At 38.9% G+C, this 18,196-nt stretch overlaps 1 protein-coding gene across 1 annotated transcript in view; it reads right to left on the bottom strand.

The window, feature by feature from the left end:
• Positions 1-18,196, bottom strand: part of LOC149290215 (unconventional myosin-XVIIIb-like) — a 219,670-nt gene that overhangs the window by 71,951 nt on the left and 129,523 nt on the right. The window contains exon 34 of the mRNA XM_089489442.1: positions 16,346-16,498. Coding sequence (XP_089345568.1) covers positions 16,346-16,498 — 153 coding nt within the window. The remainder of the gene's footprint in view (positions 1-16,345; positions 16,499-18,196) is intronic.

Below are 18,196 nucleotides of genomic sequence, written 5' to 3'. Positions count from 1 at the left end.
TCTTTTCTATCATACTGAACCATTAAAAAAATTGCCTCCTTCATATCCTATTTCCAAGAGCACAAAATACAAGAGATATCTTAAATCCAACATCAAATAATTGGTTTTGGGAAGAAAAATCGATGTGCTCAGTGTGCCAAAAAAATGCTAATTTACCATATAAATTTAGTTTGTATTTCGTGCATAGGAAATGTTTAACTGAAGCGGACCTGAGAGCCATTAGAATATTAACTTTTTAATAGCCTATCAAAAACCCCTTAAAATAATCAAGAGATTTTTATAAAAGTTTTAATTGAAAGATGAACTTTCCTGGACTTAAATATTCCTGTAATATGCCTGTATTGATTCCCAAATAGTAGTACAAGGTAAAAAGCATTAAATTCCACGTCAAATATGGATCTTCAAAATGTGAGATTCACAGGGCCCTGTGTAAAAAGAATGCAATGAGCAGTGTATTTAACCAGTGGAAGGTCCTAAACCTCCAGCCCCCTTCACTACTAATTTCCACCCCTCCTTTTCCTACAAAGATGGCTATCTGGCGATAATGGTCTGGATTCTATTCAAAATCTGTCACAAGTAACTGAATAACAATCCTCCCATGGTTTGCAAAATGTGAGCAAAAACTGGAATAGATTGGTTTGCATTTATTAACTTGGATAAGATGTATCACTGGTTTTATCATTTTATTCCATTGCAGTCTAGTGTAGAATTGCTATTCATTACTTGTTATAGATTTACTTCTGGCAACTGAATCCAGCCCAAGGAGTCCTTGGTGGTACTGCAGAAAACCTATAGGGATACAAAGAAAAAGCATTTGCATTTTTTATGTTTAGTTATGAAACCGCTAAGATCAGTTTGAAAAATTTAATAGAGGAAGGGACAATTATGATAATTTGTGTTTTTAACTTAGGTTGCATGATATCCAATTTAGGTGCTTCAGACACAGCTTATCTCTCTACTCTTGCTTTGCCAAATAGTCTTCTCCATAATGCCACAGGGGCAGTGACTCAGAATCAGTCAGAATCATGAAAAAAATGAAACTATAGGGTAAGTGTATATGCTGCAGTATAACGATCCCTTATTTTCAACCATTGGCAACAATCTATTGTCATTCAAAGGTCTAGATCCTTTTGTTTACATGACACTGCCCTATTTATTTACCTTCAGGCTAAGTAGTTCCTAATCTAGACATATGTGATTTTTTTTTTTTAACCAAGGCTTTATCAGATGAAGCACATTTCAAATAGAGCCTTACAAACCTTTGCCCTTTTAACCATAAAATCTGACTTTTTTTGACATTTTAACAACATGATTATTTAATGGGCTTTCTAGATTCTCCAGAATGAGTAAGAAACTGTATTATGCTGTCCCTGACTAAAAACACAGTACTATAATTTTAGTAGCACATAAAATGGTCATTAAAATTGTGTACGTATCTCTTTCATTAATGTCCTACACTGCATAAACTTAGATGTGAATGCGCCCCAATGTCTTATACACTGCACTTTACAACACGCACCATCTCCTCTATTACATCACTACCAGTACCGAATCACCGCAAAAACATATCTTTCCCATATTAATGGAAGATCAAACAGTGTAGATCTTAACAAGAACATCCAGCCACCTCCACTCTGGATTTTCAGATGGCATGAAGACTATTCCCTTGGTGAAAATACTTTTATATGCAAAATATTCACCTTGTTAAACATTTCAAACCTCCAGCCCTCCCAAAAAAACTACAAAAAAAAGTACATTGATTATTTACTTTGCCATGTTTTTGTTTGTTTCCACTCTCAGCAATGGTTTAACTCAATTTATCACAATCTTTACATACTAGATTATTATTTTTAAATTGGGCATATTGTATAAGCATTTGTCAAATTGTGACAAATTGCCCAATTATAATTTGCAGAAGTAAAAAGAGAGTTTGAATGGGCATCATCAGTCTTCAGAGCTTTATAATCTTTCAAAATTATTCTCCGGTGTTTTATTATGTGGAGAGATAAAAGAAAGACCAAGTGAGAAACATAGCATAATTTATGCTAACAAAAGAACCACGGTTCTATAAGAAAATCAATGACTTATCTAACGCTAAACAGAAACAAAGTAATGTGACCTGGCTCGATATGTGTAAAACTTTTTCAAATAATACATGAAATAATGCTATAAAAGGAAAGTATACAATAAACATTTTTGGGATTTTTTGTTGTATTTTATATTAAATATTTTATATTAAATATAGTGTTTTGTTTTTAAATGTTTTAGCAATATATGCTCCAACAAAGGTTATAATTAATGTTCTTATATAATCCTTAATGCTATATGCTTGATATACACAAGCAATCATTTTATATTAGGAAAAAATAGATGAATGAAAAACTAGTGAATGTCTTTTTTCCCTTCTTTTGCATTCTAGGATGAATTACTTAAGTATGATTATGAAGTAAATTGTCTGGAGATGAAATACTGTGAATACTTAAAATATGTAAATTATGTATATCATTGGTGGTCTTTCCTTGTCAGGGGTATCAATGAGCCCACTCCGCCAATGTCCTGATACTTATATGTAGGAATTCATAACAAGGAATGTGGTAATAGCTCCATCTCACCATTTTCTATGCCAGTAAATGTTGTATTCCCTGATTATGGCACTTGGATTAGTGGGCTTCTGGGTAGGAACCCAGACACCGTATCAGTTTGAGGTCTTCCTATACTACAAGTAGTGCATACCTGCCACAGCCTTAAAATTGTTCCTTCAGGCTGGTAATGTGTCAAAGAACTGAGATAGGCCGATAGTTAATGTAACCATTTAGCTTCTTTCATATTTAATACGGATACATTAAAATACTGTATAAAAGAATAAAATGTACTATGCCAATAAGTTAAACTTAAATTAGACCAGTCCTAAAACAGACAAGATTAAGACACTCATTTCCCGTATGTTAACATTATTTCTGCACATTGTATTGGAGATACACAGGATTATTTCTAAAGACGTTCACAGCATGATACCAAATTTTGTAGTATCATATTAAAGTCGATGTATGTGCTGCTCTGTGCGCCAGTATACTAAGATTAAAAAAAGCATCTTAAGAACACTAATAAAATTCACAGTTGTGTAAAAGTTAATTGCTGACTAAGGAAGTATCAAAAGAGATAATGTTCCACAATGGTTGTGCTAACCTGCATTTGACCTCATTGGGAATAAAGTCTGACATCATTTTTATGCATGTTTGAAGCGCATATTAATGCATAAAATAATTACAAAAAGTACTGCTTTAGCATGCACCTTCCCATTTTATTTTACTTTTACTTTGGCAAGTAAAGCAATTTAGAACTATTACAAGGAAGCCTTTTAAATAACAAGGGTTTTTTCATATAACAATGGGTTTAAGACAAGACTTGCCATGAAAACCAAGTATATTCTATTTATCATAAAAATTACATTCTGAGACTTCTGTGTTATTTGTCTTCTCCCCTGCCTAAGTAGTGCTCAAAGTAGTGCTCAAAGCAAAGAGACCCACAAAATTCCACACGAGTAGAGATACTAGTTAGTTTTGTCCATGGATAGTTTGATCCAGTAGCCAACTTTCTTGCTGATTATAAAAGACCCTTATAAGGGTACAACAATCTCCAACTACCGGCCAATAACCTCTGTGAACAGCTCTGTGAATGCCTAAAGTTATACAAAGTCAACAGGACACGAAGAGCTCAATGGGAGTCTGGAAGACAACATAGGAAGCCAATTCAAGAACGCTAGCACAAGTGACATCAAGTGCAGCATATACCAAGTGTGATCCACTGTACCTGCTGCTGTTCTGCATAGGCTTGAACCCCCTCAGACAGCTAATTACAAGGACCAGATACAGGTTCAAGTTCAACAGTGGAACATCCATCAGCCAACTCCTCTACATGGATGGCATTAAGCTGTATGCCAATAGTGATTGAGACATAGACTCACTAATACCTAACACTGATTTACAGTGAAGACATTGGGGTGTCATTTGGACTGGAGAAGTGCAGCTGGATTGTAGTAAAAAGAGGGAAGACACTGATGGGATGGAACTACCAGCAGGGCACATAGCAGACAAGCTACAAGTTTCTTGGTGTCACCGCCGCGGGTCCCGTCGCTGGCGGACAGAGGTCCGTCCGCAGCTCACGGAGACCCGATGTCTCTGCCGCGGGCTCCGGGGCTGGTGGACGGGGGTCCGTCCGCAGCTCGCGGAGACCCGATACTGTAACCCCGGGTTCCGTGGGCTGCAGGCGCTCCCCCCGCTCGCGGCGTGCGGATGCTCGGTGTGCCGCTTGTTCCCGCCGGCGGCCGATCTCTTGACCACCGGTACGGGAGAAGGAGGGTCTGTTTGGGAAACTACTCGACAAGCAATCCTACGATTGCTCGTCAGCTCAGGAGTTCCCAGGGAGTTACTTACCTCCCCTCCGGTCATCCGTCACTTCTCTGGGGGTGCAACTGTTCATGGGAGGATAACACCTTGCTTAACTCAGAAGGATCCATGACCCTGTTGTAATGTAGCGTCTGCTACACCTGAGGCACTCACCGCAGAAGTTATTCTGCCCAGAGAACCGCTGAAGAGAGAGGGGCCCTCGACAGCGATAATCCAGGACTTAGATGATCCCAACAGTGAGGAGGCCTCTGTGTAGGCAGAATGTAGGTATGCACTGAGTTCTATGCAAGGTGAACAGCAATATGCAGTATACCAGCAGATCAGAACAGAAGGGGTTTATCACAGAAGCATGGTCGGGGTAGCCAGGTCGGTAACGAAGCAGGTAGTCAGACAAGCCGAGGTTCAAAACACGAGGAGGTAGTCAGGCAAGCCGGGTCGGTACACAGGAATCACGGGCAGAGGTACAGAATCGTAAGGCAAAACGTAGTCAGGAAATGCAAGGGTCAAAAACACAGATCAATTCGCAGCAAAACACAGGAGCACTAGAATAGACCACAACAGGGTGCCTGAGAGTAGCACAGACTGGCTTTTAAATCTGGCCACTCTCAAGCCCCACCTCCAGCTGACGTCATGGCCACGACTCTCAGCCGTCCATCAATTCCCCGGGACCTGCCTCGCAGCACAGCTGCTCCCCCAGAGAAGTGACAGACGACCGGAGGGGAGGTAAGTAACTCCCTGGGAACTCCTGAGCTGACGGGCAATCATAGGATTGCTCGTCGAGGAGTTCCCCAAACAGCCCCTCCTTCTCCCGTACCGGCGGTCAAGAGATCGACCACCGGTGGGAACAAGTGGCGCCCCGAGCATCCGTGCGCCACGAGCGGGGGGAGCGCCCGGCAGCCCACAGAACCCGGGGTTACAGTATCGGAGCCCGCGGCAGAGACATCGGGTCTCCGTGAGCTGCGGACAGACCTCCGTCCGCCAGTGAGGGGACCCGCAGCGGTGAGACTTGGTATCCCACAGTCACATGGGAATCATGATGAGAAGGCAAGGAAGGCAGCAAAATTTAAGTACCACCAAAGGATAAGGCAACTACTGAAGAGCCATCTCAATGGGAAGAACAAGATCCACGCCATAACCACATATGCCCTGTCAGTCATTAGATACCCTACTGGCTGAGCAATAGTTTAGTTACTCAAATAAGGAGAACACTTAAAACCTTACTATTGTGGGTATGTTACCTAATACAGAGGGGCCATGAAATAGGATATACAAGGTAGCGTAGCCAGTATTATAACATTTCATGGGATTTTCTGGACACACCTCATGGATGTGCTATGGTGACTAAACAATTAAGGTGTGCATTAACTGTGCAGGTGGCCATCACCTGTGACTCTGTTGAGTTCCTAAATAATATCCAGTTTATAAACTTTTCAAGAAACATTGTGATGTCAGATTAATAAGCCCACTAAATCATTGCTAAACCAAGATGTCAAATGAAAAGCCACTCTTTTTGTAGCAAACTTCTAATTATCATCAATGTCTATATTTTGTTTAATTTGCTAGTATTAGCACCATTTTTTTAATGCGTTTTTTTATTTATTTATTTTTACATAAACCAGTTAATCAGTGGAAAGATATTTCCTGTTGGTCTACCAGCCACCTGCAGAATTTGAGTTTCTGTAGGTATTTCATACCTCTTCTGGGCAAAAAGTATCCATTATTTCATTCTTCTGCAGCAGACAAGACAGTCCTAGATAGTGCTGTAGTAGTGCTTCACTACTATTTGGCATCATACCTGTACACCTGTATATGAATACTGCTGAAATGCAGAGAACTCTACTGGTACATGACTGTGGTAGTCGTATGGCATTAAAATTCATGTGGATACGTTAAGCGATCTGAAATCATGCAAATTCCGGTTATGTTAAAGGAGTCGTTTAGAAACGTGGGCAATGTGAACTTAAGGCTCTCACACAGCGGTGAGAAAAACTTTGCGAACCCAAATCCTAATTAGCTGTACTGTGGTAAAGTAAAACATTACGATTAAATAGAATACCCCATGTGTTACTTAACTGAATGTCAGCCATAAAAATCAGATACAATGTTTTCAAATCTTCATGTATATTCTTCTACAATTACATGTAATTATATGGATCAAGGTGGGGTATTTAGTCAAATATCATTGTAGTTTTATTTATTATGCTGCTGTCCAAATGTAGAGTAATAAACAACTGAGTATGTTTTTCTGACAGCAAGCGGGTAAAACGTACTATTAGAAGCTATGCAGACTTTTTAGCCGATTTTTTTTTAATTTGGGTAAAAAAAAAATTTGCTGTTTTTATGAGGATGTGCAATACTGGGTTTTACGACATAATCTTTACAATAAACAGTGGGGAGAAAATCTGTCCGCTACAATAAAAACATGTCAGCACATATTCAACCCCCTTTTCATGCCGATTGTTTAAACGATGTGATCCAAAATTACCAAGTATTTCTATTTCCAATCCTCTGTTGCTCCTTGGAGACAGGTGTAAACATCTGCCACACACAGATGTGATTTGTGCAGCATTATCATGTCCCTTGCTATATGCATACATTAAATTTTAATTGCTGATTGCAAAGGTTGAGCTTGCTACTGGTAAAAATACATACAATATGAGTTAATTACTGCACCAGCTTTTTGGTCTGGCAGCCTAATGCAATAAGTTTATTGCTCGAGGCGTTGTGAAATATATACATCTATACAAGAAAAGCACATTAAAACAGAAAATATATTTTGTGAGTCATTATTTAATCCATTGGCTGAAAACGAAAGCCAACGACACGCTCTTGAGTTTAGTCTAAGCAGGTTCTATAATGTATATAAGAGCAAAGAAGTCTTGTTTAATGTATGTGTTATTAACCTTGCCACTGCATAAGGCACTTTGCACAATCCCACATATGCATTTGCACTTTTGTCTGCCACCAGATATTTTCTGAGCAAGAGATGTGTTTGGTCTCAATACAACTAAGATTTTTAATTAAATTAACAAGTCCATGTGTAGAATGAAAATGTAGTATCCTGGCTTTATATATCAGAGCTAAGTATGGTTGTGGAGTTTAAGGTACATTCCAGTTATTCATGTGGTCCCCCTCGGAATGAATGGAGGGATTCTGCAGAAACACACACACTCACACATACTTGCCCCAGAGCTCCTAGGCTTTCCAGGAGATGTGTTTGGCGAAACAATAGTACTAGTGATAGTACTACATTGAGATGCATACGTTTTTCCCTGGCTAAACAATTTGCAACATTATAGTACCTATCTCTAGTATTGATTATTTGTTGTTCAAGGAGTGTGCAAATATGTGTATACTAAAGTCAGGATTGCATTGCTTTTCAATGACCCTTTTATTCTTTCTCTTTGCATGCCCTTTACTACAATTTCTAGTCCCACATTATAACTCTCATTTGAAAAAATCAATATAAGACATTTGCAGCCAGTTAATATCATAATAGCCAGTGGTGAAAATTTTGCTCTACAGTTCCAACAAATCTTCTTTATTGCATCTGCGTAATCACTGTTCTGAGAGGCAGCAGACTAATAAAATAGCCATATGTGCTTAATACTCAACTGTATTACTAGATCTGACCTCCTGAAGCACTTCATTGTCTTTCTGTTATAAAAAGGTTTTGGCACATGTCCTTGCCATTTGGTCTCCTTGAGTGTAATTCCACTCCCACAGTAATAAATCTATTACTTAAGGTTGTTAGTGAATGCATTATATAGCCACAAACCCTCTTACCTTGACATTTAGAAATTATGATCAATGATAGTTTCAATCCCAAACTGGGATTGAATCTTAATTGCCTTACTTTGTTTTGTGCTATTAACATTCTTGAGCTCTGGGTCAGCCTACCCTAGGAAGTTGCCAGGTATGATCATAAGTGGCCACTCCAGAGATTTTCTACTACAATAAGGGACAAACTGGTCATAAGACTTGTGCAATGGACCAAAAAGATTTGAATTCATTTTTCATTTTGTTTTTGGACCATTCTTTTTAGCACAACATATTTCATTTCCTGCCTCTCCCCCGTTCCCCCACTACTCCATTATTTAACATTACATTACGTTCAATTAACTTCAACTAACTACCTATAATAAAATAAATATTCTGAAGGATTGGCTTCCAGCCTTTGCCTTATATTTTAACAACATTAGCTTAACGAGTAAAGCATTATTTTGGAGGATAATTAACTTTGTTCCAAATCTAATAATAATTATCAAATCTTGGCACACATCTTTGTTTTGCCAGTGGGTATCTAAATGCTCTTTGCCTAGAGAGTAAACAATGTTCGTTGTGCAAGGTTTTGCAACCCTCTGGTTGAGACTGGGGCATGGAATCAGTCTGTGGAGAAGGTAGGGAGACATTGAGAGAGAGCACGGGAGATTGTGAATGAGAGTGTAAGAGAGAGTGAGAAAGCATGAATAATAGTGTAAGAGAGCTTGAGAAAGTGTGAGTAAGAGTGAGTGAGAAATGATGGAATTGGCAAATTTTGTTAAAATTCAAATTGGGAAGAATCCGAATTTACAAGTCTACTGTCATGTAAAATTCATAGTCTCTATTTAGTGAATAACCCCTATTTTTAATTAGCTATCACTTAGGCACTAATCATATTTTTTTGCACTTGATAACATAGTAGGCTCTGAACCAGGACTTGCTTTGTGTGGCTAGATTATGTATAATATTGCATGACTCTAGGCAAATCCTATGCAGTTCAGTTCTACAACAGTTCCTTTGATGAGTTCAAACCTTTTGTCCTTGACATTGAGAAGTCTGTCTTCAGCAAGTCTATCCTGTCTGCCTCATATTTCTAAGAAAAACCACTTCACATTATTTAACATTACATTAACTTGAATTAACTACCTATAAAAAAAAAATGTATGAAAACATATTTACCTGAGTATATTGAAAGAGAAAACTGTTTTTGTTTTAGGACTAGACATTTCTGGTTAAAAAAAAACCATGAAATTGTGAAGCAATTAAATTTTTAAGGCTGGCAGTTGTTTTTATATATTAGTTTTATTCTACATTTCCTTTCATAACTATTAATGTAAAATAATGAAACATGAACATTTACTATAAGGCACTGAAGTCTACAAGATAAATGCTCCTGTCAATTGAAGCCTATTTGGCTGATGGTATGGCTGCTTGCTGTATGTATTAACTTGAGGGCAAGGTAAAAGTGGAAATGTCGGCATTTTGTATGTGGACTTTTAACTTTTAAAATGAATGCTAAGTATGAGGACCCAGTGCAGCACGCCTCTTCTGTAAGGTAATCCACTCTATTGATGGGCATTTTGTTTCAATTTCTCTGTGTGCCATTTGAGGTTGGGTTGGGGGACCCGTGCTCGGAGCAACAGCATGGCTACTAAGTTGAATTTCATAGGTGCTATTTCCACTGTTTCTTGATTGTGGTCTTTGACTCAAGCCCAATGTGTTCCTAATATAGTAATTTGCCACATTTCAGTTCTTTCTTGTAGGGCATGTTTTCTGCTTTTCTGGATGTTGTCCTTTATTGTCCTGAGTGCAGGATACACGAGGTAGCCAAGCCTCTGCATGTCCATGGACATCTCTGATTTTTACAGTGTTTCTTTGCTGTTTTATTTCGCTTTTACGTTTCCTGTTAATCCACATTCTACTGTTTGTAAGTGACTCTTTTTAGAAAGAGATTGCCATAGATTAGTTTTGTTTAGTTCTTGGGACAATTATATATTATTTGGGAACCTAAAATAAGTGTTTCTGTAGCTGTGTACAGTTTCACTATTATTACTATTTTGTTTTTTAATCTCTAGTATTTTCAGATAGTTTCATGAAGTCTCTCTGGTTCTGAATGTTTTACTCCTTTTTGGAGAGCCCTGTGCAAGCCATGTGGGTCACCTGTCCTGAGATTGTACACAGCAGACCACCCATTTCCCAAAGCTATTTGGGAATTAGAATATTACAATAAAACCTAACCATATTATGACAGGTTGGCCGAGTTGTGGCCTTCAAATTCAAACTTTATTTTATACAAAGGACTGTGTCATTACATTAAGCATCCGACACATAAACAAAATCAAATCCTAATCCAGTTTGGAGATTAACTAAACAAACACTTTCATTTCTAGCACTCTGGCCAGCTACTCTGTTCCCAGTTACAAAAAAACAGAATAAATATCCAAAACAGGTTTCCGCAAAGTATCCTATACAGGCTGACAGCCTACTCTCCCTCCTACTGTCAGACACCCAAATGTCTGCAGAGCCTTTTCACCTGGAAAGAGCTTACATTGCTTTATTAACCCTTTCAGGCAGGGAACAGAGAGCTTTGGCTTGTGCAAAAAGCCTTTATATTTTAGCAGCATTAGCTTAACAAGTATAGTATTATTTTGGAGGATAATTAACTTTGCTCTCAATCTAATAATGATTAGCGAATCTTGGCATAAATCTTTGTTTCTCCAGCAGGCATCTAAATGTTCTTTGGATAGAGAGTAAACATTGTTTTTTGTACTGGGTTTTGCAGCCCTCTGCTTTCACTTGTGTAGCTCAATTCTATTATTTGTTCAACGGCAGTAAATTGCACAGGATGCTCTCACTTCTGTGCGCCTATTAGTTATCTTTTGGACCATTTCGATACCTTTTCTGAAATAGAACACATCCAAATTCCATTTTCTTTTCAATCACAGCTGCTAACTATTAGTCTGTGTCCCTCAAATTGCCTTGGCCTTTGCTTCCAAACTGATGAAAACTGTCAATACCTTACAAGAAAATAGTGTAAATTCTTACCAGTCCAACACCCAAAAACAACATACAGAGTTTTTGTACACCTACAAGTTATTTCCAGCCTTATTTTTTTTTTAAAAAAGGAACCTTGGCTTTTTTGCAATGCTACTCTGAAGGCCCTCTAAAAAGGTAGCCCCCCACTTTTTGTATCCATTTGTTTAGAATTTTGTGCCACAGTATCTGTAGGAACTTCAAAAGTAAGGGCCATAGGATGTATGTTGCACTTTGTTTCCTCTGTAATTTGGAACATTGCGCCGCTGTGCGGAATCCTTGCATAAATATGTGATCAAACATGTAACCATCTGATGTTTCCTTTAATATGTATGAAAATTATCTTTAATACAAATCTTAAGTGGGAAAAGGGGGTCATAAGGAAAATAAAACAACTTTTAAACCGTTAAATGTTCTTATACACAGAGTAAAGAGAAATGAGCGTAATGTTATGGTCATGTGATGCATACATGAAAAAAATTAAGTTGATGTGCTATGTATTCTATATGAATACTCATTTTCAGAGAATCTCCATTAAAACTATTATTAATACAATTATTTTTTTGTCTTCTCAAACCTCTGACGCTGTTTAAATGATTTATGAACTACCCCTTTGCTCTATACTGGCTTTTAGTTCTTGGCTTTGGTGTTTTTAGCTACAGAGTAGGACAATTCCAACTGTTTCGGGCCAGTAACAACCCTTTGCAGTGACCACCAATGCACAATCCTAGTTTAAACAAATGCCATCCAAACGCCGAAGCACAGATCAGTCTATAAGTGGGCTGAGAAACTGTGCACACAGAGGCAAGCTGTGCTATAACAGACTGAACATATTTACTACACTTAACACAACAGGATGCGGCAAAGAGCCCATTGGTTCATTCATTTTCTCAATCCTTTTGGATGCTCTCCTGGCAGATCGCTTAACAGCGAATTCTTTATAGACTGGGTAACAGCTATATCATCTGTTCTTTGCAAACTATTTTCTAATATAGCGCTTTATTCTCATACAGAATTCTAAAATGTATTTGCTATGTGCACAAATATTGAAGAGATCACACAGTGCACATCAAACTAAATAATTATGGCCTTATTTATAAAAATAAAATATATAGGCTAAAGTGCTATATATGAATGGCTCAGCATAAATATTCCATTGATGATAGAAATTGGTATACCTGGGATCTCTCTGGCTTTGACCTAAAGTCTCCAAATGAAGCCCCACTTCCATGGGTCTCTGAATCAATTTCTCCTGTCTTTGGGAAAGGGAGCAGTGTTGTCATGTCCATTCTTCACCCACATTCTGCCAACTACCAACCCACTTTCCCCTGTTCTCCACCCATTTCCCTCACGATGCAGGCTGTTGAGGGATAGGCCCCTAGATGATGGTGAGCTGATGAAGGTGATGGTGGGTAGCCTAGTCTGCAAGGCTCTAAGATATGGTTAAGCCAGGTATATATTTTCTTGATAAATATGTAGTAATTCTGGTGCAAAATGCTAAATCTGGTGCAAAGATTGAACAGTATAATCACCATTTCAACCAATAGAATGGTCCAGTCTGCTGGTTGCTATAATAATAAGACTGCTTTTCAAACTTTGCTCTAGAGCACAGAATTTGAGGGCAGATAAGAACCTTTACCTTTGGTTCTTGATTTTGCATTATGTTTGAAAGTCGTATGCCTATCCTAATGCATTTTAAGTCCCCTCTGTGTATTCACCTGTACCACTTCTGTTGAAAGGTTGATCCACTTATCAAAACCTCCCTGTGAAATACACATATAAAGCACATTAAACATAAATAATTCCATTTGGTGTGGACCTCTCACATGTCAACAGTATTGACATTCAAGTAATTAATGCTGAAAAAGCAAAGGACACACTGCTGGCAACTCTTAACTTGTTCTGCATCTATAATTGAATAAACATATTTTTTGCTTTATATTGATAAATGCCCTCTCCCGACTACAACCAAGAATTACTTTGCAGTCTTATAAAAAACATAATTTAACTCAAAAATTATTCCTATGATGTAAAAGGTGAGTTGAGATATCCTGCTGCATTCTGTAGCTCAGTGTCAGACACAGCCAGACTGGGGATTAACGTTGGCTTTGGCAATACAAGGCCAGCGGCCGATAAAATGTCTGTGCAGCCGCCACCTGCTTGAGACATGTAGCCTCAAGCTAGAGCATACATTATTACAACGCTCATGAATGTTTATGATACCAGCGGCTGAAGGAGAACAGGATCTGCTGCACAGGTTTTGGGAGAGGTACCATTGAGCACTAGCCCACCAGGCATATGCTTGGATTGCCCAATGGCCAGTTCAGGCCTGCACTAAGATGTCATAAGTTACGTTTTTCTTATAATAAAAAACATGGCTGCATTAATAGTGGAGAAGACAGAAGAGACCATAAGGGTCGACAAACAATGATTGGGACGAGTTGTGCAGAAATTCAAAATAAGTCAACCACCTAACTCATCAGAAACTGATATTGGTCATTATTATAATAAGTTTAGTGTTAGTCTGCACTCAAAGCCAAACCTATTCAGAATTGTGTTCTAGATGAGAAGGCATGCAGGGCACTGCAACGCATGTCATCAGTCAGGGCCGGCCCGACAATGGAGCCAAGTGGGGCAACCGCTCCAGGCGGCACTTTTGAAGGGGCGGCACTTTGCCGCCCCAAGCCCTTTTTTTAAAAAAAAAAAGCGAAAGAGAGAAAGGGGCGCCGAGTGGTTTTCGCTTACCAAGCTGTCAGTACCCGCTCGGCGCCCCTCTCTCTCTCCTCTGCGGCGAGTCTCCCTGTTCGGTCTCGGTGCCGGCTTGTAATGCTGAGTGCCGGAAGATTTCCGGCGCTCAGCATTACAAGCCGGCACCGAGACCGAACAGGGAGACTCGCCGCAGGACTGCTGAAAGGTAAGCACGGGGGGGAGGGGGGGGGGAGGGAGAGGAAGATAATGGGGGGGGCGGCAGGGACGGAGGGAAAGGAAGGGTAGATAATGGGGGGGCGGCAGGGACGGAGGGAGAGGAAGGGTAGATAAGGGGGGGGCGGCATTTTAAAATTCGCCCCAGGCGGCATTTTGCCTTGGGCCGGCCCTGTCATCAGTACATATGGACTATCTTTGGGTTTTCCTTGTTCACACAAACTCGTAAGCATTTGTACTTGTAATAATTTCCCACTTTTCTTACTCACGTATTGCCCGTTGGATAAATGAATGCTTCTACTGGCGGACTCATATGGGGTTATTTTTGGACAGCTCTTTTACATGGGACCATTGAAATATAAAGTGATTTTCTCTGCACTACTCAACTAATTTAAAGTGCGACAGTCACATCTGACGTTATTATTATTTATTGTTTTATATAGCACCATTAAATTCCATAGCGCTGTACAATGGGTAAACAGGACGTAAGTAGTATGTAACAGAACAATTTGATGTACAGAAAAAACAGGTGAGGAGGGCCCTGCTCAAAGGAGCTTACAATCTAAAGGCAGTTAGGGTGTATTATCATTTAAAGTTTTACTTTTAGGTTATTACAATCACTGGCATACAACATAGCCAGGTCATTTCATACTAATTTGCTCTTATTTCCCATGATTCTTCCATGAAGATTATATTAGTAGCTTCCTATCACATCCATCACATCCAAGCAGATAGCTGCAATACACTTCCTAGGGATTTTTATTACCATGCAGTTCCTCTTTATATCACAGCAATATGGCAGCTTTCACATACAACACAATGGAAACATAACAGCGGTAATGTTTATATTGGGTCAGAATATTGTATATTATTCATTGTATGTTGTACAATGGTAAAAGAACTAGGATCAGGGATAATCTGATCTGTGACAGTGTTTCTAATTTATTATATGGCCACACTGTTTCTTTCTCATTTAAACATCAAGATTTCTTTCTGTTTCTGTTAGTTTACATAGATGTGTCACTTATTTATTGTCATATTTCTGTCAATGTAAATAAAAGGTACATAGTAGTGCTACGTTGTATTAAAGTAGGTGTCAATATCATATTTCCTGTTAAATGAAATGTAATTTGTAATGATTTTATTGCCAATTAAGACAATTACCTATATTTAACTGTAACAAGTATACAGCAATATGAACAATTAAATTATATCCATTACTCTTCCCAAACCCCACATTTTACAGTATTATATACTCAAATTTATGCTATCATGTTTAGAGATGAAAATAAGCAATATATCACCTGTGTGCAGAAATGGCACGATATCTGCACTTATATGCTTATTCCTCCCCATTGGAATCTCTGTTGTTATTTTTCTGATTGTTGATTGATCGGTTCATGCAATATTTTAATGATGTGCGAAGAAGTGACAGGCTTTCAGACAGAAAGTTGATCCGATAATGCTGGTACTGTCCCCAGTGGCATATTGTGACCTTTGTCGACTAGCCCTAGGCCCTTTACTAGGGGCTAATCATCCTATTAGGCAATAAGACTTGGTAGCTCACCATAGCTGTCAATAGGGCAGTTGTGGATATCGATTATATCCCTTGTAACTGCCCCTCCTTTCCCTTTCTACTATACGTGAGGTGAAACATTGGGATGATGTCATATCATAGGTTTAGGAGCCGATCGGCAGCATCCCCTGCAGAAATAATTGCTTAGGAATTACCTGTAGTGATCACAGAGATATTTGGGATCCATTTTGCCAACCATGTATCACATACCTGGTTGGCACCGAAATGTGAAAACATAAGCCACACTACTGTAAGTTTTCAAGAAAACACCATGTTGGTTTTCTCTGTAATCACCTTTTTCAAATGCAGACATAGGAAACCTTTGCAAAGCACCAGTGTAGATAATCTATAGCTAAATGTTAAGGGTACAGATGTCACAATAATTTATAAATAATTAATGATATTTTAAGGATACATATGTATTTGTGATATGTCAAGACCACTATCCTTACTAACATTAGTATATATAAGCTTAATTATTACATACTGCAATTAATCTGATTTTCCCTAAGCAATACACAGTAAAGAAGCGTGTGTAATAAAAACCATGTTGATGCACTAAAACACACCCTATGACAGTCAGGTGGTATGCACAAGATCATTAAGACATGTAATCAACTATGGTTACACAAAAATAAAATTTTACCTGGATATGAACTCTCTCTAGTTCCCCACGGTCCACTGGTGGTCCAGAATCTCCCATGGAGGCCACCAGAAGCTGCAGATCAGCAAGCAAGGCATGTGTCCTCTTAAGGTCCCTGCGAAGTCGTTTCTCAACATCAAAGTCTCTATGTCCAATCTGAGAAGAAGAAAAAAGAACAATACATAAAAGAGCCCACTACATACTATATATGTATTAGGGGATGATATAGCCTAGATTGTGAAATATAGCTGATCTGTTATACTTATTAGGAATACTATACATCTACTTCTAGTTTTGGGTGATTTTCAGATTTTTAATGGTTTTATATACATTTTAATTAACTAGAAATAAGGACTTCTAAAGGTGCCATAGTTTTAGAAACAATACTCATACGGAGACAGCGTGGCCAGTTAGCCACTGTTTCAAACCATGTCTGTATGTACTGCTTTTTTCCTACGAAAGTTTACAATAACAGTTACTGTATATTCAGCATGATGCCCAGGGACTTGATCTGGGTCAGTCTAAGATAGCATCAAGTATGTCCAACAACCCCATTCCTTTGCTCATTATGCTCTTAGTGAGAAATTGAATTACTTTTTAAACAATCCCCTTTTGGTTTCAAAGCTACATGATTTATCACACTTGTAATCTACTACAGAGATTAATGGTGTGATTAGAAAATACAGTAGCCAGTGGCTATGGTGCTAGGTTGGAGTTGGTTTTCTAGAAAATTAATTTGTTTTGGCTTTGGGGATGCTAGGCTGGTACAATTACCTGCTCATCTTACAAATGTCACAGAGAAAAAGAGATCTGTGTCATATCAGACATGCTTTCATTTTCATGGTGGGCAGTAAAAAAGAATGAAGCCAAGGTAATAATGGTTACTAGTTCTATTTCTTTGGCACTGCACTAGGCATTTGCACAATATTTTATTATGCTGCATGGACTGTAGTGCCTTTTACAAATATATGGAATGCATAACTAAGCTTTGGTTAGGTCAGGGGTGTCCAACCCGCGGCCCTCCAGCTGCTGCAGGACTACATCTGGAGGGCCAGAGGTTGGATTAGGTGTATGAATCTGACCACATACAACAAAATAAAACCTTTTTTTGTCTAACAGGAACGATTTACATAGTATTAGACAGAGTTGTAACTTAATCTGGTGACTTGTTTTGTGTGGCTCTTAAGATGGGCCAAATCATATATTTTATTTCTCATTATACCTAATTAATTTTTTTTAATACTTAATATCACCATTGCCCTTTGGTCAGAGAAAGTAGCCGACTAAATTATTTGTCATATGAAATGCAGGGCTTAATTAACCTTGTTAAGATGTTCCTTCCCCTTGGTGGAACTAATGATATTTTTTTTAATCAAGGCCAGACTGGCGATGATGGAGCGGCCTTGGCACTTTAAGGCCACTAGCTGCCTTATGACGTAGTTGTGGCCGTCGACCGCATATGCATGGCCACGCATTTGTATGCTCACTTAGAATGGGGCGGGGCAAATCCAGCTGGTGGCCACACTTTGCAGCACCTAATCTGACCCTGGTGTGGCAGATCGGGTGCGTATGGGGCGTTGACAGCCAACAGCCCACCGGGCATTTCCACAGTTCGCCAGATGGCTGGACTGGGCATACTGCCAAACAAGTGCACATTTTTCAGATTCTAGGAAGCACACTGGAACAAATAGGATACAGTTGTTGGTTTGGAATATAAGGTAACCAGACGTAGTGGCAGGGTAAGCAAGATATAGAGAAATGATATCTTGACAGTATGGGCATACTTAGAAAAAAGCGGTGGCCAGCAGCCAGGAAAGCTTTGGTAGCTATTTATTTTATTAACATGATGATGGT

The sequence above is a fragment of the Sceloporus occidentalis genome, unplaced genomic scaffold (genome assembly GCF_023333645.1).
Source record: "Sceloporus occidentalis isolate IW3139 unplaced genomic scaffold, rSceOcc1.0.p SCAF_40, whole genome shotgun sequence".
Classification (NCBI taxonomy): Eukaryota; Metazoa; Chordata; class Lepidosauria; order Squamata; family Phrynosomatidae; genus Sceloporus; species Sceloporus occidentalis.
This window is presented reverse-complemented; position numbering and strand designations above follow the sequence as displayed.